The sequence below is a fragment of the Equus quagga genome, chromosome 8, assembly GCF_021613505.1.
Source record: "Equus quagga isolate Etosha38 chromosome 8, UCLA_HA_Equagga_1.0, whole genome shotgun sequence".
Lineage (NCBI taxonomy): Eukaryota > Metazoa > Chordata > Mammalia > Perissodactyla > Equidae > Equus > Equus quagga.
Window position 1 is genome coordinate 113,978,615 of NC_060274.1, and position 23,471 is coordinate 114,002,085.

The window sequence follows — 23,471 nt, forward strand, 5'->3', positions numbered from 1 at the left end:
GGCATTACCTGGATCCCCAAGAGGATGCAGAGATACCATGGTGGGACGTCCAAGATGCCATAGGCCAGGTGGCTGCTGCTGGGACTCCCGGGCTGACCATCCTTCTTCTTGCCTCGGCCATCATCTTGGGAGTTGAGCATGTTATCATCCTGCTGCTGAGAACAACAGAAGGACACATGTGGGCATTTCCAAAGGAATCAAATGGGTTTCTTGATTTGAACCACACAGATGGAAAGCCTTCCAGAGGCAAGAGGCAATGAGACAAAGATAACTGTTGGCCGGCTTGGATTTCTAGGTCCAGACTCAAAAGAGCAGTGATTTTCTTTATTATACATCTGCACAGGGCTCTGTGTGAATCTGGGCCATGCAAGATGAGTGGATGCCTTGCCTGAAGCCCTAGCAGAGAAGCAACTATGTGCAAGAGGGGATGGGGGCCAACTCCAAGGTCAGAAAATGGGCAGGTTTCCCTTCTAGATAGGTAAATGGGGATCCTGGCCCCAGAGTGGTGTAGCTGCCCTCAGGCTCTGGGCTCACATCTGCCAAAGCCCTCATGACAGGATGATTACTATATGGACCGTTTCCTTATCCATCTCTTCTGCTGGGCTGTGAGTTCTTAGAATGCATTGATTGTGCCTTACTCTTCTTTGTTGTCCCAGCTTCTAGAGTAGTCCTTGTGCTCAGTGTAGACCAAATGAATGGATGTCACACACAAATGTAAATGAGCGCAGTGCATACAGAATGTTCTACGGGCAATAGCCAACTTATTCCTACCAGTTTAACCAAAATTAACTTTGAATTACTGTGCACTGTAGGATGTTAAGCATCATCTGTGGCCTCTATCCACTAGATGCTAGGTGCACCTCCTCCTCTACAGTTGTGACAACCAAAAATGTCTCTGGACATTGCAAATGTCCTCGAATTGGAGAAGTAAATTCACCCCCAGTTAAAAGCTGCTGTTTTGATTATTAACCAGTTCCCACTACAGAAGTCCTAACTAGGGACAGTGCTGCCTGTCATGGGGAGGTGGGGCAGGTAGACCATCCCATCTCCTGTGTGGAGATGGAGGAAGCCAGACTGCCTCCTCCACGGGGTTAGAACATTAGCAAATACTGATCCTAATTCCTTCCCAGAGCCACTGTGGGGCCCGCATCACTGGCCATGGAGAAGGCGTGGCATAGCGCGCTGAGCCTCGGTGCAGCCGGGGGAGCCCAGGGCTATGGTCAGGCTGCTGATGGTGGGCTGACTGATCCAGCTGCAGCCCAGCTCTGCAGAGTTATCTTGTTGCTGGGGTTCTGAACAGTGTTTGCTCATTAATTTTCCAACATTTAAGTCCTAAAAGATTAATGTAAGAGTTTTGCTTCTGCTCATCTGTTTAGCGATGGCTGGACGTATGCATCCCTCACCTACTCCGGGAAGCCTTCCCTGGCCTCACCCAACCCCAGCCTCAGACTAAAGTAGCCCTTTCCTCCTCAGAGCCTCCTACAAAACCATGAGCACATTTACCCTGGCCCAAAACAGGCCTGAGTGCCCTGTGTTTCCTTGTCCAGAAGATCATCAAGTCCCATAAAGTCTCTATGGCCATCCCAGCACATAGTTAGCGCTCATACAACTATCTGCTGACTGATGAATTAGATGAATGAACGTATAAATTAACGACTATAGAGAGTTTTTCTCACTGATTTTCTTTTAAAGATTGGCCAGAGCTAACATCTGTTGCCAATCTTTTCTTCTTCTTCTTCTTCTCCTTCTCCTTCTTCTATCCAAAACCCACCAGTACATAGCTGTATGTTCTAGTTGTAGGTCCTCCTAGTTCTGCTATGTGGGACACCGCCTCAGCATGGCTTGAGGAGTGGTGCTAGGTCTGTGCCCAGGACCTGAACCAGCAAAACCCTCGGCCACCAAAGCAGAGCAAGTGAACTGAACCACTAGGCCATGGGGCCAGCCTTTGATTTTTTTTTTTAAGTAAATCCCTAACTAACTGGTAGAGCTCTTCTGAAACATCGTGCTTATCCTATCTAGACTTCTGAGAAGAAGGATGTATTGCTGCTGCTTGGTACTTGGGTTGCACAGGAAAGTTGTTTTTGCCAAAGGAGGTTAAGGCTGGGCCCAAGACAGACTGCAGGGTGCAGGAGGGAACGAACTCTGGGCCCCTGAGCCCTTGTCACGAGGTTTTAGTGAATGTATGGAGGAATCAGTGAGGGCAACAGAGGAAAAACAGGTGGAGGAAAAGAGGAGAGGGAGAAGGAAAGAGAGATTGATCGATCAATCGATTGATTGATCGATTGACTGATTCTGGGTAGGCTACACAGAACAACGGACCATGCAGTTTGAAGCTGGGCTGACATGGTCTGTCAGCGCCCTGCTTGGAGGCCAAAGGCACATCACTTCACCTCTCCCAGCCCCAGTCTCCCCATCTCAATCTGCGATGGTTGTAAGGACACTTGAAGACTCCAGTGTGTGCAGTGTATGTGGCATCCTGCTGTGTGCGCCCATGCGTGAGCTCACAGGGCTGTGGCTGGTACAGCTGTGTGTGTTCTGCCAACAAGCTCACCTCACATCCTCTCTCAGGACCTCCCAGAATTCTCAGGAAGGTGACAGGGAGGGAAACACTGACTGGAGAGAACTGTTGGCTCTGGACCTTCTGGTCTTTTTCCCTCACAGGAGCCAATGACTCCAAGACTATTTCCAGCCTGAGGACCTCTTAATAATCTAAGTTCTGTCTGGATATCAAATTGGACCATCTGAAGATTATGGAAACCACTCCTGCATCCGCTTTAAAACAGTTATCAGGGAAAGTGACCTTGCATGAGGCCCCACGTAAACAAAAAATTCAAAAAAAATTGTTTAGGACTTAGAGTTGGGAAAATCCTGTCTTCCTTGAGAACAGCTGGTTCTTCTCTTCTGATAAGAGTGTGTGACTTCTGGGAAGCCCGTCAGACACAGCTGGTAGTCTGGTGACCTCATGTCACTGAGGCAAAGAGATGGAACAAAAAATAAAACAAGCAGGTAAACAGAGTGCTAAGATTCATGTGGGTCAGAAATGAATCACTAGCATATTAAAGACATACATAGAAACAAGTGACATTAGAGCAGCCTTCTCAGACAGAGGCGGACACTGTCCCATCCTGGGGCATATCTGAATCTGGAAGGCACTTTTCTCCCAGAGAATCCCCTGCAGGGAGAAGTCTGTGCCTGTGACTCACGCAGCTGCAGACAGAAGCTTGCGAGCCCCTTCTTGGAGAAAGAATGGATTCTTAACGCAGCGTCCCTGCCAGTGAGCACTGGGATGAGAAGAGAGGCCACAGCTCTGCTTCTGCTTGGAGGTGAGTCCATCAGCTCAATACATGGCTGTAACCTCACTGAAAGACTTGATCAAAAGAGGAGTTCTGATGCGCTTTGGCATTTTATGGAGCTTTACAGTTTACAAAGAGCTTCCGATGCATCCTCTCATCTGCCCCAATTTACAGGTGGGAAGACTGAGGCTTAGTGAGGCTCATGGCTTGTCCAAGGTCCCACAGTAAATGGGAGAATGGAACCGTCCTGTTTTGGCATCAAGGGCAGTCGCCTGCAGGTGCGTCCCCTGTGCCTACAGCCCTCCAGCTCCCAGGACAGATGAGCAGAGCAGGAGGAGACCCTGGTGCAGGGAGAGCAGCAGTGGGAAGGGGGAGTTCCTGGGGGAAGACGGATCCCTGCCCTCTGACTCCATCCGTACCCCACACAGCCTTTGTGCCCCACCAGACCCTCTAGGTTCGTTTCCTAACATTCCCGTTCACCAGGCTCTAGCCAATCAGATCGTCCAGGTTTCTCCAAATGTGGCCTCGATGATCCTGCCTCAGAGCCTTTGCTCCCCCTGTGCTCCCCACTCAGTGCCCTGCTTCCCCTACCCACCCCCTGCTTCCAAGAGCACAGTGCCTCCTCCCCATCACCTCCCCTGACCCCGCACCCCCACGCGATCTTTCTCCCTAGTACTCCAGCACATGTTGCCTCTGTGTTACGTAATTTACCGTTTTCTCCCTTGTACCATAAGCTGTCTTCCCCGTGTTTATATCCCCAGAAGGTTCTAGCAGAGAAACATGCATGTGAAAACCAAAAACATCTCAGAAAAGTGACTTCTTAATCCAGGTGCTGAAACTGAGGTTTGGAGGAAAATGAAGAGAAGACTCCACGGAAGAGGAGATGGATCCGGGCCCAGACCTCCCCTCCCCACTGGCCGCAGGTAAGCCCCAAGTGTGGCAAAGATCCCAGCCTTCAGAAAACAGAGTCTTCAACTTATTTCCCAAGACCTTTTTTTCTTTTAGTTTCATTTTGCGTCCATGAGGTGGTGGCAGAAAGGATTCTGAGGAGAAGAAAGGGGAATGTTCTCAGGGGCCTCCCACAATTTTCCAGAAGAGACGGCCAGGGCCTCTTTACCAGATGGCTGACCAGCAGTGGGCAGGGTCTGGCAGCCTGGCTTCAGGGGACAGCTCTTGGGACCCAGCCCAGGTGCGCAGGTAGCAGATGTCCTGCAGATGCATTGGCTGGGTCTCACTGGGGCGACAGGCCTGGCCTGGTACAAAGGGGCTCTTTCTGCCTGTGGTGTGAGTGGCAAGAACAGAGGGGCTCTGCTCAGATCCCCTGTTAGTCTCAGGTGGCCAAAACAGGTGGGAGAGGTGGTGGGCCCAGGACTAGCTTACGAGCCTCCAGATGGGTCACTGTGACTCTACTCCTCTGGGTCTCAGGTTCCTCATCAGGCAAATGGGAACAGAGGTGCCTGTGCCATTGGCTTGGAGGGAAGGAAGCCAAGTACATGAAGTGCCTGGGGCATGTGGGTTGTCAGCAAACATTAGTTCTCTCTCTCTGCTTCCCTCTCTCCTTCCCTTTGCTTTGTTCAGAAAGGGCTTCTGAGCAAAGAAATTGTAACACTGAGAACCCTGGAAAACAAATATTTGGATTCAACAGAGACAAACCTAAGGTCAAAGGTAGAGCAAAGCGGCTCCTCCAGCTCTTCCTCAGTCCTTGTGGTTCATCCACAGGGTCAGCCCTGGGAGGAATCTCTGCCTCTGGGGACCAGGTTGGAGGGCAGCCACCACCCCTGTTTAATCACCTAAAATCTTGTCTAGACTGTGAGGCTCGGTCCTTAGCACTAATAAGGAATGGGGGCTTTAGGACTCCCTGCTGGCCCCTCCGGGCCTCTCTCTCCCTTTCTGCCTGCCCCCCTCTTCTCTTTCCTTCTCTCTTCTACCTGCACTCACCAGGAAGTCGGGGTGCTCACAGCTGGTCATGGCAGACTTCACGGCAACTGGAGGACTCCTGTTGGCGTTCTCCCAGGGTGAAAAAAAAGGGAAGCTGCTCCAATAGAGAAAGATTAACTTCTCAACGCCCGCCAAAATAATAAAAGAGAGAGGCCCACAGGGATCCTGGACCTGGCTCTGAGGAGGGTGGGGCCTCCTGGCTCCAGATGCGGATCTGCAACAGACTCCCGCCACCCACACCGCCCCACCCCAGCCCTCTCCAGTCATAATTTGGTAAGTTTGGGTAATTGCAGAGAAGTTGATACCCCATGACGCTAAGGGACGAATCAGGGCACAGCCTGTCAGGGTGTGGCAGGAGCTCACTTTGGGGAAGCCGAGTTCCTGGGGGCAGGAAAGGAGGGGGCCGGGGGAGGCTCTGGCTGAAGAGGCTTTTCAGTTTCGAAAGCTGATTTCTAGTGACTGGCTGAGCTGTGATGAAAGTACTGCAAAAACAGCCTAACCAGCCTGGCCTCTGAGATGCATTAATGAAGTCACCAATGAGGGAAAGTGTATTACTGTTGACCTGGGAGCAGCCACTAGGGCTCAAGGGTGCAGCAAAGCCTCAGTGAGAGACTGAGGAAAAAATGCTTCTAATTCTTAGGTGTTTGTCTCCCTAACACCCAGAAACATCTAATAACTCAGCTTTTAGAGAGACGGGTCCAGGAAGGCGTCATCTTACTCTCATTTTGCAGAGGGCGCTTGACAGGCTCTCCTCGAGAACGCAAGATAAACCCCATTCCACGAAGTCCAAAGGAAGCCAAGTACTGGCTACTCGTAATGGTGTCATGTTCTCGAATGGGTGGTGCTGGGTCTCAAAGTTCAAAAAACACGCAGGACACACATAGACATCATTGGGAATTGGTCCAAGAGGGAGCACTGAGAAAAGCAACAATGAGATGTTTGACCAGGGAGAAGACAGACCTGATTTGGACTGTGACAGAAAGCCAAGGTTGGAAGACAGTCAAAGGTCACCAAGTAGCTAGCTTTACTAAATGCTTAACTATGTTGACTTGCTGCACCTTTTTTGTATTATCTTATTTAATGTTCGCCGCAAACTAGCACCCACATCCTTACTTTATAGATCAAGAAACTCGGGTGTTGATGGGGTGAGCTCTTTGCCCGAGGCTCATAGCAAATGCAGGAGCTGAGGTTCAAACCCAGACAGTCTTGTTCCACAGCCCACAGGGCTTGAGGAGATGCCAGATAGAGACCTGCGGACCCTCTGGGTCTGGAGATCAGAAGGACAAGGTTCCAGGGGAGATGGCCCGGAGGGTGTGGATGCAGAGGGGCTTCCTCAGGCTGCCCCTGAGAGGAAACGTGGGTCCTCTACAAATGGTACCCAGGGGCTTAACAGTCACCTTGGAAGTGAAGGTCATTGCTCAGCCTCAGAAGGGCGCTTCATCCTCCCCGCCTCCCCAGAGCGTGAGGAAAGATGGTGCAGGCTTAGCTACACAATTGAGGTAAATCACAAAGATGGTCTCCTGTTCCCACTTCATTTGGCTGCCTGTTCACTGGGTACCAGAACCCTCCTCACTCTTCATCTTCAAGTCCTTTCTTCTGGGCCTGATGCTCTTTGTTTCACACGGTTCTCTGCACAAGTCCTTTCTGTGCTCGCCCTGTGGCCTATGGTCACTGCTGCTGTCCATGTAGTCCCCACTCCCTCAGCAGCTCAGATGAGGAGCCAAGCTAGCATCACTCCCTGTCCTCCACCTTCCGCCCCTCAGAAGTGACTTCCACAGACTGTGGTCTCTCCACTCATTGCCTGGCCTGGCTTCTGCCACCATCTCTCACACTAAAGCCACTGTGGTACCCAACAAATCTCCCACAGCCTCAGCTGCCTTGCCCTCCTGCCCCAACTGGAATCATCCCGCCACCCCACACACACAACAACCCGAGGTTACCATACACCCCCAACACATTCACATTAATTATTCATGACTCCGTGTTTTGAGTTACAGAAATCCAGTTCTGGTAAACAGGTCAGGCAATGAGAGGAATTTGTTTTAAGAATATGGGACTGGGGCAGGTTAGGTGGCATAGTGGTTAAGTTCCCATGCTCTGCTTCAGCAGCCCAGGGTGCTGAATCCCGGGTTCATGGGTTCAGATCCCGGGTGGGGACCTAGACTGCTCACCAAATCACGCTGTGTGGCATCACCATACAAAAAAGACCGGAAGATTAGAATGGATGTTACCTCAGGGACAATCTTCCGCAAGCAAAATGAGAAACATAGGCAACAGATGTTAGCTTACAGCAAATCTTCCTCACTTAAAAAAAAAAGGACATGGGATCTCTCTGAGAACCAATGATCTTTCCCCAAACACATGACGGAATTAAAACTCTCCCATTCCATTGTCACATAAACTTCTAATCCCAAATTTGAGGCAGTTCCTCAGGCTCCAGGCCCTTTGGGAGGAGAAGGGAGTTGGGCCTCTCCGTATATAACGCATGATGGCCCCACTGGATGCACCATCTTTGCATGTGGAGTAGGCCAAGCAGGAAGGCTTGACCTGGACCTTTTCTCCGCTGAGGTCAGATTAATTGGCAGTTGGCTGTTGTAGGAGGGAATTTGCAAAGACATGGCCATGAGGAAAATCACGCCTGACAGCAAGCATGAAGAAGGCCAACAGAGCTTCTCAATTGTAGGTCAAACTAAACTGTGGGTGCTGCTTTTGGTTTCGCCATTCAGAATCCATTCAGCCTGCCCTCATTTTCCTCTTGGGAACCATCCTGATCCACAGCAGCCAGCTCACGTGCTTCAGGCAGAGTTTACTCTGCCCAGTGGTTGCTCTGCAGGAGGGGGTGGGGCAGCTGGAGCACCGCAAACTCCTGGCCACAGCCTTGGTTGGATTAGCGATGGGTATGGGACCCAACTAGAGCCACTGAGGTGCAATGAGACTTCTGCCGGGACTTTGGGGAGAGAGGCATTCTCTCTTTTTCACTAAACTTGAACCTGGAGGATGCCGCTCTATAGCTGCTGGCAGCCATCTGACAACTGTATAGACCCTGAGAAGGAAGCCGACATGGAGAACAGAGCAGAGATGGAGAGAGACTGGGTACCAGTGATATTTGACCCCATGTATCTAGCCATATACTTCAGCTGGTAAATTCTCTTTTTGGGGGCCGCCCCGTGGCCGACTGGTTAAGTTGGCGTACTCTGCTTCAGCAGCCCAAGGTTTTGCTGGTTTAGATCCTGGGCATGGACATGGCACCACTCATCAGGCCATGCTGAGGTGGTGTCCCACATAGCACAACCAGAGGCAGTCACAATTAGAATAAACAGCTGTGTACTGGCGGCTTTGGAGAGAAGAAGGAAAATAAAAAAGAAGATTCATAATAGATGTTAGTTCAGGTGGCAATCTTAAAAAAAAAAAATTCTTTTTTAGCTTAAACCAGTTTGCTTTGGGTTTTCTGTCATTTGCAACCAAAATACCAATCCACAAACTTACGCTTTTATCTCCAATCTTAATCCAGTTCTTTTTCTAGAATTACTTACACAATATTTGCTAAGTTTTACCCTTCACTAACAATGATTGTTACATTTATAAGAGCATTAAAAATAACTTAAACATTAGTTCTAATGGTAATCACCTCAACATATTTTTCCACAACAGAATTGTCTAAAAAGTGGCAAAAACAATACAAGAGACTATTGGGGAACAATTTAAAGCCCATTTGTCCAAAAGATGCTTCACTCAAATGAACAGTCATGCACTGCATAATGACATTTTTTGTCACATGAACAACAGTGGTCCCATAGGATTAGCACCATATAGCCTAGGTGTGCAGTAGGCTCTACCATCTAGGTTTGTGTAAGTATACGTTGTGATGTTTGCACAAGGATACTGCCTAACAACACATCTCTGAGAACATATCCCATAGTTAAGTGACCCACAGCTGTGCCTAATTTCATATACTCTTGTTCTAGAGGGTCAAGAAACCAACATTAGCCATGGACAGAGGGGTTTCCTAACATCTTTATACAGCCCTGGCTTGTTTCACCAGAAATTAGAGTTGTAGAATTTTAGGTTTGGATTTGCAAAATTATTTACCTCAAATTTTGATATCTACAGCTTGGAAACACTACCCCAATGGATTGTGGCTCTTGATTTCTGACTTCCTGGTCTAAATATTCCAATACTCATGCTTAATTGAATCTCAGTTTCTAGAACAGGGGTTGGAAAACCACGACTCACAACTCAAATCTGGCCCACTGCCTACTTGTAAAAAAAAGAGCTTTACTGAAACATATCCACAGTCATTCGTTTCCATCTTCTCTATAGCTGCTTTTGGGTTACGATGGTAGAGTGGAATAGTTGTGAGGGGCCCACAAAGTCTAAAATGATTACTACTTGGCCCTTTACAGAAAAAGTTTGCTGACTTCTGCTCTAGAACATCAGTACAAAAAGTTATGTTTAAAAAAAAACCCAATTTAAAAAGTCTTCAGCATATAATTTTTCATCTTTAACTACACAATGTAGGCATGAGTTAAATAAATTTAAACAAAGTATAAGTACTTTTTTTAAACCCTATGATCTCCTCTTCAGCTGATATCAGCCTTTGTGCTCCTCTTCCAGAGCTCAGCATCCCACAGGCATTTCTGTGCGTTCACTCTCGCAGAGCACAGGCCTGACTCCGGGGCTGCTTAACAGGAACATCCCAACAGGCAGTTTGCCATTTATAATCATTGTTCTCTGCTCTTAGGGAACTAACTGCTTCTGCTAACCCTTCAGCTCGTCTCTGTCTCTGTGTTCAAGCTCTTCTGTTGGACAAGCAGGGCCCAGGGAGGAATATCCAGGTGGGGTCCTAGGACCTGGATTCGATGGAACTGACCTGAGGGCTGTGGAACCAAGAGCCGAAACCAGCTTATGGAGAGTAGGGTTGAAAACCACTACTCTAATATAAGCAGGAAGATTCCAAAGTGGGAAGACAGGTTGCGAAATTTAACTGCTGCTCCAAGCTGCCCCTTCTTAGCAGAGGCAGGTCCTGCAGCCAGCTTTGGTGTCTTTATAGTTGCAGCTCTTCCTTATGGCACACTCTGGATCCCCAGGCCGGGTCACTGAGGCTCAGAGTGGAGGATGGGGCTTCAGGAGGCTGGGCGAGCAGAGACCAGGGAAAGTCAGATGGATTCTCATGCAGAGCTGCCTCTGGCAGGAGAGGTCCTGGCCTTATAGACTCCACCACCTTGAAGATGTCTGATGGTGGACCCCATCTGCAGCTTTCTCAGGTCACCTCGTGACCAATGTACCCAGAGGGCAGTATTCCAGAGCCCTTCTGGGCCACCCTGCTCCTGTAGGTCATCAGGGGATCTGGGAAATCAGAAGATGCTTGATAAACCATAGGCTACTAGTTATGGTCTTAGTTGCAAGCAACAGAAACCAACTCTGACCACCTTTAGCAAGAAATGGGTATTTATTTGAAGAACTCGGTAGCTCACAGAATGAAGAGCTGAACAACCAGGCACTGGGAGGATAGCGATAGTGGGTCTGGAGATCACAGTGGCAGGGATCCATGGACTTTCTCTTGGAGGGTATTACTGTGAGGTGACTCAGCCCCACCGACCTTCTCCTCCTCGTGCCATCACTCAGAAGTCAAATTCCAAGGATATGGGATTTGATTGGCCCAGTCTGGGTTGTGTGTCCTGCAGGCAGCCCACAGGGACTGGGGTGGAAGTGGGGTCCTGCCACTGGCAGCTCTCCAGAAGGCACAGAGAATGGGGAAGGAGCAGTATTTCCAAAGGAAAGAGAAGAAACGCAGAAGGAAGATGCAGGAAGGAGGGGGCCACTCCCCACAGTCACCGTGAGAGGGAACATCCTGGGTGGAGGAGCCCAGGGAGTTTTCCCACGTGAATTCTGTGCTGTTGCAGCAAGAGAACCTGCCACGGGGTCAGTAAGAAGTACAACAATGGAGTGTGCCTGCTTCCTGTGCTCCACTGGCCGCTGCAGAGGCACCTTCCACCTCCGTCTGCCCTGCTCAGCACACACCTGGAAGGCGACAGTCTGCTGCCCACCCCCTTGCCCAAGAAACAGAAGTTAATGCAGCTGTAGACACTATTTTTGCACGATTGATGCATGCTTTCTAGGCAGGCATTTTCCTCTCCCCTGCCCGCCCCCCATCACCTATTCCAGAAGACATGTCACTAAGGGAAGAGGCAGGGACCCAGAACTGATCGAGTTTTAGAACAATAGGCTTAATTCCTTGCACACCTGATTTTTCAGACTGAGAGTCCTACCCTCCAGTGTGGGGACTCACCCTGTTGGCCGAGACCACTCACACACAGCGGACTGATGACAGACCCAAGAATGAGAGCCCTGCCATTCGAGGGCACGGGGAGCTGGGTTGAATCGTACGCAGTGATGTGGAGCCTCTCGGAGGCCAGGTTCAGGGTGACTCCCCCCGGCTGCGTGGGGGAGAGTCCCACAGAACACTAAATGCCCTGAGCAGATCCAGGGCCAAGGGCAGGACCAAGAAAGGGAGTGGTGCAGACTGGTAGAGGCTGCAGACCAGATGAATTCCTCATTTCTAGGAAAATACCAGAAAAAGAGAGGCATGGAGGGGGATTTTAAGTCCCTTATATCAGACTTGGAATTTCTAGAAGAATGGACCATCTTCCATGAGAGAGAAGGAGCAATTCCAAAAGCAGCAGCCAGGGGTCTTCCTCCAGGACAGAGAGGTTTTTACCAGAACTGGCAGCCCTGGTGGCACCTGGCAGGTGTCACGGGCCATCAGACAGGGGCACCTCTACCTAAGGCAGCCAAGACCGAGGGCCCCAGTGCTCACCAAATGTTCAGGGAGCTGGGCTTGATGCAAACCGAATTCAGGGGAGGATTCTGAAACCACAGCAAAGCTGGAGGGAACAAGGTGTAGTTCCAAGACAGCTCTTAGGAACTGAGGCCCTGTAACTGTCTCTGTTGGCTGTGCTTTGAGGAGTGATTGACATTTCATGGAAGTCTTCACCCATGAAGCCGTAAACTCTCAGTGAAATATGTGGAAGTGAGGTGTGCTTGGGAAGGTCTCAGGAGACAACGGGGAGCAGAAGCAGGAGCCATGATGGGCCCCCAGGATTCTAGACCCCACTGACCCCTAACCTCTGCCATGGCAGACAGCCGAGGCCCAGGGACAGGACAATAACTGAGGAAGAAGCAGATGTGGCTGGAGATTGGGGGCAGGAGCTAGCCCACAGTTATTGCTGCCTTTAAGCAAAGACCACAGGGAAAGCGCCCCACTCAGGTGAGACACTCAGAGGCTTCTCTGGATCCAAGAAAAGTTCTGCTGGGCCCCTGGTAGTAGAGGATAGGAGGAGGGACGGGCACAGTGCCCAGGAGGGAGGAGAGAACTTGGCCCAGTGTGTAGGGTCCAGTGGCTGTCCCTGAGAGACCCTGAGGAGTGTCTCACCCACAGGGCTAGGCACAGTTCGTCTGGGGCAGAGCCCAGTCTCCCCCGCCATCATAGAGACACAAAGACTTATTAGGAAAAGAGAAAAAGAAAGACTTATTAGGAAGACACTGTGGAAGGGTAATGTTTGGAAATAATAATACAGATGGTTCCTCAGGCAAAATACCACCATTTTTAGAAGGAGGGATTTCACCCTGCAGGTAGTTGAGGGGTCAATAGTGAGCGGAAATGAAGAGAGCAAGAGCATGGGCGAGGTCTCCCAATGTGGGGCTGTGCCCCACTTCATGGAGGAGAGGCCAGCAAGATCCCAGAGGAGGACCATCTGTATGACAGGTGGCAGGGTCACAGACATCATCCCCAGGACACTGAAGCAGCTGAATGATTCCTGGGTCCTCAAACCAAAGAGTCAGAGAATCTGAGGTGGTCAAGATGGCTGATGGGCCTGAAAGGACAAGGGCCTTCTCAATGGGGACACACATGAACTGAAGAATGTGGACAAGACAGACAATAGACACCTCAGGGGACACCTGTGAGCACAGGTGACTCAGGGCCAGATGGGGCCTTCCCTAAAGCCTTGGCACCACACAACTGCTCCAGAATTTAGCCACAAACTCCAGGAAAGGGGTGAACATTCACCATCCCAGTAGAATGGAGGTTCGGCATAAAAGTTAACGTTTTTTACTTTGACCACCTGCATTTTTTGATTAAAATTCATACCTGTTATGGATGCCTTAAGGATAAAGGAGGGTCAGCCTCTGCATCACCAGAAAATTTCTCCAGGAGTAGCAACTGTGGTTGCATGGGCCTTGGACAAAGGAGATTCAGTGTTTGTCCTCCCCACATGCCACCTCCATCAAATGCTCAAATCAGGGACCAGTTATCATGGAGGGTGGCCCTTCGTTACACTGTCTCCAATGTGGTACTTACACCGGTGGTGTCCTGGCACTGGGCTGCATCGCAGCTCCTCTGCTATCCAGGGGTTGACTGCAGTGGAGTCGGTGGGAGCCCAGGTCTGAGGACCCTCCAGCTCCTGCACGTCCTCCCCACTCTAGTGTAAGCACCGGCTCCTCTTGGTGAATCATCCGCAGCTGGGCGAGGGGGCAGCCCAGGGCCAGAGACCTTCTGAGATCTGCGGTATAGACTGAATGTCTGTGTCCCCCCAGATTCATATGTTAAATCCTGATGCCCAATGTGATGGTATTTGGAGGTAGGGCCTTTGGGAGGTGATCAGGTCATGAGGGTGGAGCCCTCCTAAGTGGAATTAATACCCTTATAAAAGAGACCCCAGAGAGCTCCCTCGCTACTTCTGCCATATGAGGAAACAGCAAGAAAGTCTATGAACCAGGAAGCAGGTCCTCCCCAGACAGTGAATCTGACGGCACCTTACTCTTGGACTTCTGAGCCTCCAGAACTGTGAGAAATAAATGTTTACTGTTAAAGCCACTTAACCTATGGCATTTTTATCATAACAGTACAAACAGATTAAGACGATCTGACATGTGTGGAATTCTGCTTGATTAGCTTTATAAAAAAAGAATAATGGTTTTGGCCTCTGCTCTTTTGTTTGCTCAATTCCTCTCAATAGGAGTGTGACCTAAATACTTCTTGCACGCAGTATCCATCTTCTCTTTGATCACTTTTAACAGGGCTGAGAGGCAATGGAGCTTGGCCTACATATTAAGGATGCTTCTCCTCAGGAGCACACAAGGTGGCCATCATGGGTGGTTTCTGCCCAATTCTGACCAAGACCCATGTGTCCTCAGGCCTTCACTGAATGCCAGCCTGACAAGACGTTCAAAGGCTAACTCAGGGTCCACTAGTGTAAACATCCCTTCCCCCTTTATTGCCTCCACCTTCTTGCAGAGAAATGTCCTCTCTGGGAAGTAGGATTCTAGATTATGAAAGCTGGAGGGAACTGGAGAGGACACTAAGGCCCAGAGAAGGAGGACAGCTGCTCGCTCCACGCTCCTCCTCTCAGTGAACGACACCGACATCCACCAAACGCCCAAGCCGGAGCTTGGTCCACCACATGCAGTCCTTCCCAAGCTCTGCCAAGTTCACCTCCTAAATATATCTCGTGTGTCCAGTTCTCTCTAATAGTAGCAAATCTATTAACTTCATCTAAGCCAACTTCATTGCTCCTCTTTCAGTTCTGCGTCAGCTTCCTTAGGATTGTATGCACAGCAGTCTGGATAAACTCTTAAACATAAGTCTAGTCATGTCATTGTACTTTTTAAAACCCTTCCAGATTCAACCATGCCCGGAGGACACAGTAAAACTAATCCTTAGCAAGGCCTACGATGTCCTTCACGGTTTGGCTCCTCTGAGACCCACTGCTCACCACTCCCCATCACACAGTATCTGGCACACACAGTAGGACTCCAGGAATAGCAAGAAGATTGAATCAAACTATCCAAGCTCATTCAGCATGTTTCAGTCATTAACTTGTGACTCTGAACTCTTGGGCCAGGTCTTTGTGCAGAAAGAGGTGGACTTCAATACCTTCCTTCCACTGTCTAAGATTCTGGCCACGAAACAACAGAAGATGTCTAGACAGTGAAGGCTGGGTTCTGGCCTCCTCTGCCTGAGCCCAGGGTTGACAACACAAGGCTGACCACTTGCTGGTCAGACCCCAAAGGCAGAAGATGCTGCTGTCATTGCCACAGCGGGAGGCACAGGGCTGGCTTTTCTCTAGAACTTTAGAAATCTAATTTCTATTTCAGAAGATGACACAGCCCCCCAGAGAGGGGCACAGCTTGACCAAGGTCTTTAGCCTCCATGCTGGTTTTAAAATGTACCTGGGGTTTTGCTTTCACTTAGGTATGGTGAGGCCAGCAGATCAGGAGACGACTGCCATTGAAAAGATAGTGTGCTACTCACAGTTCCCAAGAGGACAGAGCACAGCATGCCACATAGGGCCACACGGAGAGGCATGAGGGTCAGACAGGAGTAAGAGGGAGCAAGGGGAAAGCACTGGCAAAAGCATTTACTGGGGTTTCTGCAGGGAGGGATGAGCAACGCAGGGTAAGTAGCTGGCCAGGCTGAGGACTGGTGAGTTTGAACAATTCTGGAAGGCTCTGGGGCTTAGCTGTGCCCCTAGTTGTCAGGTATGCAGCGCTGGGATGATCAGGGCAGGGAGACAGTGACTTGGCCAGATAAAGGAGGTAGTTGAAGGTATGGGCTCTGGATTGGTTGGTTTGCGTGGAACAGGCACCCTCACAGGGAAGTCATTTGCTCCCTCTGGGAACTGGCCAGCCCTGGGAGAAGCCTTCTTCCCCTGGTCAGCAAGCCCCAAATGCATCAGGAATCCAGAAAATAAGAAAATATCATTAACGCAGGGCTAGGTAGAGAGGGTTTGAGTTTCTCACGAGCTCACTGCTCTCCAGAGCAGCTACTCGGTGGCCTTCCCTTTTGCCATCATCCCCTTTGCAAGGACCTCAAAAGTCCCTTCTTCCAAAAAAGAGGTCCATGGAAAAGGGGAAAGGAGGACTTCTGGGAGAGAGAAGTGAGTGTTAAATAAAACCTTTCCTCACCATTGCTTCTAAATAAGCTTTGCAGCTTGGCAGAAAAAAGAAACGTCAGAGCTGAGAAAGAAGGGAGAGAGGGTGCCAGAGATCTCAGAGGAAAGTGGGTGCAAATAGCTTAGCGCTCAGGAGGGTCACTTGGCTTTTGGTCTGGGGATCAACGGGACCATCGCAAAGGCCCGTCCTCACTGACATCTCCTTCCCTCCCTTAGATCTGCTCTGCGTTGAATCGAGGTGTGCAGAAGGCTGGGAAGGGGGATACAGCTGCGAGTGTCAAAGCAGCAGCACAGTCAGGCTTGGAAACTTGGGTTTGTGGAGAGGGAAGATAGCGAGGATTGCAGAAACAGCCCTGCAAACTATGAACAGCAGAGGGAGGAGTGCACGGGAGAACTTCCGGTCAGGGCAACTGAAAAGTGAGGGGGACAGAACTCGGAGGTCTAGTCAGTCCAGTGTCCCATGGAAGTTTCTTTGAAGGAAACTTGTGCACGTCTGCTTAAGTTTACACACCCTCTTGATATGTCGTGTTTAAGTTTGGGTTTCTTTTCTTTCCCAGGGTATTGAAAGTGCTGGACTTAGACCTTTATCTGCTCTGCATCTGATGTTCTGGAGAGTTCTGAAAGCCCCTCGGCTGCTGCAGGAGATGTGAATGAATTTCCTGAGCAAGTCCACTCCCTGGACCAACACTTTAAAGAATTTTGGGGATTTGCTCAGAATCCTAAGACGAGGTCTGAGAGCCCAGGGCTACCAGGTCAAGCACACTTCTTCTAAGACAGCCTGGTAAAAGTGACTTCACTGGCCAGGACACCCTCATTGACCAGAGGGGATTCAGTGGGTGCTGTGCGTGAGTGTTGGGAGGGAGGGGAAGGGGGAGAAGGATAAACTTGAAATGGTGGGGCAGGGCAGGTAGAAATCCAAAGGCATCCTTAATATTAGGTATTTTTTTGTGGTCATGTTAACTTTTAGGCTTAAAGCACACTCCCTAAGTAGAAGTGATGGCTTAGGAGCCTTGGGAATTAGAAGTAACTGTCTTGGCATAAAATGATCAAGTCACAAGCAGAAGCATGGGAAGAAGCCAGGACCCAGGCCAGGACAACCTGACTGAGCTGTGACTCAGGTCTCATCTTCCCTCCTGTCTTGGAAGTGGCAGCCACCATCCTTCATACAGTGTCCCTCCCCTGGCAAAGTCCTGACCCCGTTATGTCCTGAACCCAAAGTCAGTTGCTCTAATGCAACAGAGCATCCTCCTTCTGAGCACTGAAAGATGACTAGCCAGCGCTCAGAGCTGACACTAAGCCTCCAATAATTAGCTTAAAATATGCTCCCAGACTGATGGACACTCTGGGAATCCAGATGGGACACATTAGAAAATAAAGGAGATGACTCAAATCTGAGAAAAATGATTTTTGACTGGAATAAAAAAAATGTCCTGTGGGGAGGGCTGCTGTTTATGCTGCATCTTGTTCAACCTGGGAGGGCTTCATGGAGGAAGGAGGCTGGAGGGAATAGGAGGGAGGCTGTGAACTGAAAGAACTGGAGGTGGGGTGGTGCTGAGGGCTCAGAGAGGTGAAACTCTGCTCTCTCTGCTGGATCCCCCCATGAGTCCCCACTGAAGTGGCTCGGGTTGCCATTCAAAGGATGGTTCTGTGGGGTGAAACCTCTCATGGTCCAGTGGGTGGCACTTTTGTTGATTTTACTCTTGATGACACACTTTCTCCCACAATCGTTTCCTGGCATAGAGACGAGGAGGTGCTTCACTGATCTGCAGGCCTGGCCAACGGAATATGAAACCGATCTACGTGCCAATTTGGGGGTGATGGGAGCTGAAGAATGACTTCAATGGGATCATTTGGGATGTTCCGTACTAGAATCACTCCTGGGTTTTCTGCCAAGAAACATGTTTTCTGCAACTTTGGAGGCTTGTTCTTTTTGGCATTACTTCTCTTAATTCTGGCCAGCCCTTCTGAGTTGCTCCAAAGAGCTCCAGTGCCCAGGCAGCTGCCCTCTCCCTTTCAGCTCCTACATCATTAAGACAGGCTCAGGCCACTCTTTGGGCTCTGGAGTGACCTTCTTGGTGCTGAGTGGGATGTCAGCTAACAGGCAGCACAGCGTTGGCCTGACCTTGGGGGGCGGTGCTGCAGTCTGGAGCCCCCGAGGGTGAGCGTGCAGCACAGCAACACGTTGTGGGCTCCCCTCCATGCAAGTGAGCCATGTGTGGGGCTTTGCCCTCAGCTCTCTCAGTCTTTGTCCCAGTCACTCCTGAGCCATCCAAGGATGGCTTCCATGGAGCAGTGAGTGCCTCTCTCTCAGCAGTGCCATCATCCATTCTTTACCATGTCGTTCCTTTGGGAGAAGGTGCCAAAGAGCAGCTCTGCAGCTGCCTTTTCTGTGTAAGTACCTTGGATCTGTGAAGCTGAAAGCCCTAAAGCGTGGGCACACTGAGCACACACCGGCCCGTGCTGACCATGTGGGTGGATGGGCCCAGGGAAGGGAGGGGAACCGGGCCCCAGCACTCCTTCTCAGAAGTGCTCATGCCCACTTCCCAGCTCAGAGGTTTGAGAGGATGCTGTGGGTATGACAGGAAGCACTGGGGCTGAGGAGTCCTGGCTGCAGGAAACAGCATCAAGCAGAGAGTTCCGACAGAGAGCTTCCCTCCACCCTAACCTTACCACTGAGGTCAAGTGGGGTTGTTACATGGTAAATAGAACATGAAGATTATAACCCTTGACTGGGTCCCCAGTCAGTATTCCCTGGGCTGACCCATGTAATTCCTTCTCTGTTCCCTAGTTGGGAGACAGTGAGCAACCTCCTTTGCTTTATCACCTTGCAGCCTGCCAGAGCTTGTGTGATAGAGAACAAGGGTAGCAGTGACACCCAGTGGAGAAATAGACAACAGCTCTCTTCTCCCTAAAGACACGCATTGGCCTGCCCTCTGCTTCACCAGAATTCTGAACAGATCCCATCTTCCTGTGCCTGGGCTTGAGTGCTGTCCACGGTTCTGACATCCTAGGGTTGGGGGAAGGACAAGCTGGACTGGAGGGCAATGGAAGGGCCTGACGTCTGACGTCTGCTGTCTCAGGGGCCTCAAGGCCACAGTTCACACAGTTGCTAATCACACTTGACTTCCCAACCCTCTAGTGCTGTTTCCCTGAGCCCAGACCCAAGGCCTGGCTTTTGTCAAAGGGCCTATTCTTCTTCCATCCTGCAAGGAGAAGGCAAGGAGAGAAAAGATATTTTTCTCAATCTACAAAGCCATATTAACTTATATCAGAAATCTAAAAGAGAACTTTAGCTTCGAGGTTTAGTTCAAGCACAGCTGGTAATGAGCATTCCTTCCTTCTTGGCATGCTCCCTGTCTCCCAGCCACTGACCATTCCACACGTTACAGAGCACTTACCATCACTTAGTATGTTTTGAGCATCGTGCCAGGTGATGAGTACATCCTAGTGAGCAAAAACAGACACATAGGTCCCTGTCTGTGTGGAACTCATTGTCTAATGTGGGAGACAGACATAATTAAGACTTATACAGATCAATATATAATTTCAACTGTGATCAGTGCTATGGAAGTGAGATGAATGATGCTGTGAGACTCGGTGTTAAAAGACAGTGGCTCAGACCAAAGTGACAGTGAAGATGGACAGAACTGAGTGGAACAAAGAGATACTGGAAGGTAAAATCAACATAACTTGATGATGGATTGGGCATGGGGGTGAAGCAGGGCTCAAGGTGCCTGCCCTGAGGGTGCACACATCAGTCCTTGGATGGTAGCTGGAAGGAGAGGAGAACCACTTCTCCTGCTGCCCAGGCTAGAGTTCCAGTCGCTGTGGTCCCATCTTATTCAAGGACTGTTGGATCAGATGCTTACAAGCAGAGAGAGAAAGTGGAGACAAGAGAGAAGGACGCTCATGCTGCACGTACATGACCCTGTGGGGCTAGCTTTGTTTCCTTCCATCCCTCCATCTGTGGTGGAGTGGCCCCTGGCTGGGGCTCCCTCCTGATAGGGCAGGATCCCACTAGGTGCTGACCTGACTCTGGGGAGAGTAGACATGGGAAATGTGGGACTAGGTGACCTCCTCATTCCCCTCCCAGCTCTGCCCAAGTGGTGATGAAGCAGGGGTCCTTTCCTGTGCTGAAGTTCATACTCTTGGCAGGCAGGGCAGCGGGCTTTGTGGGGCCATGTTGCCCATGAAGGAGGGAGGGAAGCCCACTATCCATGCCCGGCTCCAAAGTGCCTCTCCCAGGACCAGGCCCCTTCTCTCCACCTTCCAGGTACTACCCAGGGAGGTGGCCCCACACATGAGGAGGCCTGGCGCTGGGGAGGTACTTGCGGCTTATGGACAAGGCTGACCTGGGGACACGGAGCCACCTTCCTGACCCACTCTGTGCCCTGATAACTGGGGCTGTCAGAGGTAATGTTCTTAAGATGGACCACGCCCTGATCTCCAGGGCCCCCAAGGCCTGAGCAGCTGGCCAGGGGGCAGTGTGGGTCACGCAGAGGCCAGGTTACCAATTTAGCATTGTTAGTTGGGGCTGGGAACAGTAAGAGGAGGGCGCTGGATGTGTCACAGACATGAGATTCAGGTCTGCTTTCTTGCACCCTATTTTTTCCAACATCTTACAGCCCTCCAAGCCAGCTTCTCATATCAGAGGCCAGGGTCCCCACATGGTGTCCATAAAACACCCTCATTCGCCCCACAAAAGTGGGCTTCGCTCCCTGGAGCAGCCTTCTGACCTCTCCCACTCATGTCCTGCCCCAGCAACCTCACTGCTCCCTCCCTTGCAACCAGGTTCCCAGCAGGCATCTGGGCCTTGAGCAGGGGTCACCAGCAGCAGGCCCCACCTCATTGCTCATCCCTGAAACCTCTCTTTCTCCCTTTTATGCCCAACAATGGGTTACCCGGACTTCACTTGCCTCAATAACAGTAAGACAACGTGCACAGACCTCGCTCCCATAGCCAATCGATGCCTTTAATTGAATGGTAAGACAGCTTCATGGTGACGGTGAGTGTAGAGGAGGAGGAGTATATGACTGGAAAATGGCTGGAATAGGTACCTGACTCTGCTCTCAGTGGCACTTATCATCTATTAAGAGGGGCTGGGAAAAGCAGTGAAGGGACATGTCACAAGAGAAAGTGCCTTTCCCCTAGACCAGCGAAGACTAGGGGAGGAGCCCCCACACTCTCCTAGGGGTAAGAGGCAGCATTTGTGTCTGAAGAGCAGGACGGCGAGTAGATGCACAGCCGGGGAGCAGCCCCTCTCAACCCAGCCCCAGGTCTACTCCGTTCTCATCCAGATCACTCATATTCCCTTCCTTCCTTCCTCTTTCTTTGCAGCAGTTCCAGGGATGCCTCCTCAGGCCAACAGGCAGGCCAGAGTCTCCCCCAACGGAACCTGCACCAACCAACAAGCAGCCACCTGCTCCAGGAGCTGAGGGGCCCGCCCCTGCTGATCAAGCCTCAGAAAATACTCATCCCCAAGAGCCGCCTGCATCTGAGCTCCCCTGGGAGAGCTGGGAGGAGCAGCAGCAAGATGCCCATCTCCCTGGGCTCCTGCCGTGCTCCTCTGAGCACAGCAGAGGTGTCCTGGAGCACGCTGCCCTCATGGGAGTCATCCCAACCCCAGCGTCTGTGGTGAGCATGGCATGGCAGGAAAGGGGAACTGTCACCAACTCACAGCCATCTCTCCTATCTTCTCCATGCTCCCTAGACCCCATCCCGACCTTTTCTAGTGTGGGCTGGAAAGTCCAGGCCAGGATTCTAACTGCAAGCTCTGCCCCTGTCAGCGGCTCTCACTGTGTCCTCAGAAAGATCTTTCTAACTCACTACATCCTGTTTATCACTGTGTCATCAGAAAGGTCTTTCTCCATATCCAATTTCTTAACAAAACTAGACTTAGGAAGGAAAAGAATGTCCTGAGAAGGCTGAGTTTACAGCAAGGACTAATGAGGTATTGGATGACTCTCTGTTCCTATAAGTCTTTAGGAAGAGGACAGGCTGCCTGCCATTGAATAGGAGCACCTGGGGACAGCACAACTCTGAGGACAGCCCACTCATAATATTTGCAGGGTCCAGGGCACAAGCACACATGGAGGCCTACCCACCTTGCATCCACTTATTGAAAGGTTATAAGTCAAGTTAGCAAACTGTGAAATAAGTATGTTCTATCATCCTGCCCTGACAAGTGCACCCTCATAGCAACCTGCTAGCCGGCTGGCATTTAGAATTCCCTCACTCCTTGGATTCTGTGCTCAAATGCGGTGGCACAGAGAGAGCAGGCCTCAGCTCACAGCCCTGCTTTCCTCACTTGGCTCCACCACACAAGATAAGAGCCTTGGGTGCACGCTAGTGGATGCCCAGTCTGCACACCCAAGCTCTGTACACCCCTCCTCCATGAACATCTGCCCTTGGCCACTCCTTGGCTGGGCCTAGGGGTAGACACCTGGGGAAATGGCCTGCACAGGCTCTGCAAGTGACCATTTGGGCAGGAAGGCCAGGGTGTTGGAATAAGAGTGTGGTCCTGGAAAGAGGGCTGTAGCTCCAGGTCAGATGTCCCCTTGGACCCATAGACTCCTTGCCACATGCGGGGAGGGCATACCCAGAAGAGGACTAGAGTGGATCCCTCTAGCCAGGCCTAAAGGTGGTCCTGGGCACTTCAACCACTCACTCTGTCCTCTATTGACAAGTGATCAGAAGGTGGCCCTTTGAGCCTTGGAAATGGTGCCTTTATGTTCTCCTGTCCATGTTCTCCCTCTCACCCCTGTGCTCCAATGCTCTATCAGTCAGACTCCCACCAGGAGACAAAGGGCACAATCAGATTAGATAATTTGCAAAGGTAGAGATGGAATATAAGGCAACCACAATGGATATGTAGTAACCCAGAGATAGTAAGAGTGGAGGAGCCATTTCGACTCTTAGGTCCAAGGACTAGGGGAGTGAAGAGATACTGGAACCCAGGAGGAGAGAGTCATGTGGAAAAGGATGATTTGCAAAGTGCAGGGACCTTGGTTGAGGGATATAACCAAGCTAAGGTGCCTCCCAGGTAGGGAGCCAGGAAATTAAAGATCATGGCCTCACTCTCCTTCCTCCCTCTAATTTCCTACTGGTGCTCTTCATGGGCCAAACTCAACCAAGGCCAGACGGCACAGGAAGTTGATGTAGCCCATAAAGGTCGGCCTCCTGGGGCTGAGCATAGGATAGAGAGGGGTGAAGGTGGGTCTTGAAGGGAAACAGAAAATATCCGGCACAGACACTAAATAATGACTCGGATAGAAATGATCAGTAACAG

At 50.6% G+C, this 23,471-nt stretch overlaps 1 protein-coding gene and 1 long non-coding RNA gene across 6 annotated transcripts in view; one reads left to right on the forward strand and one right to left on the reverse strand.

The window, feature by feature from the left end:
• The window catches only part of LOC124244035 (solute carrier family 23 member 1-like), a 73,522-nt gene extending 67,558 nt beyond the window's left edge, over positions 1–5,964 (reverse strand). For 4 of the 5 annotated variants that reach the window (XM_046670246.1, XM_046670247.1, XM_046670245.1 and 1 more), the window contains exons 1-2: positions 5,232–5,964; positions 9–155 (exon numbers count right to left, since the gene is read on the reverse strand). In XM_046670246.1, the coding sequence (XP_046526202.1) occupies positions 9–155; positions 5,232–5,498 (414 nt within the window). In that variant the 5' untranslated portion in view covers positions 5,499–5,964. The remainder of the gene's footprint in view (positions 1–8; positions 156–5,231) is intronic. The other variant, XM_046670244.1, reaches the window with a different exon arrangement.
• On the forward strand, positions 3,055–23,471 carry LOC124244039 (uncharacterized). The gene is made up of 5 exons (XR_006889839.1): positions 3,055–3,323; positions 3,468–3,571; positions 4,123–4,216; positions 16,741–18,574; positions 21,521–23,471. It is a non-coding gene; the product is annotated as an uncharacterized LOC124244039 (long non-coding RNA).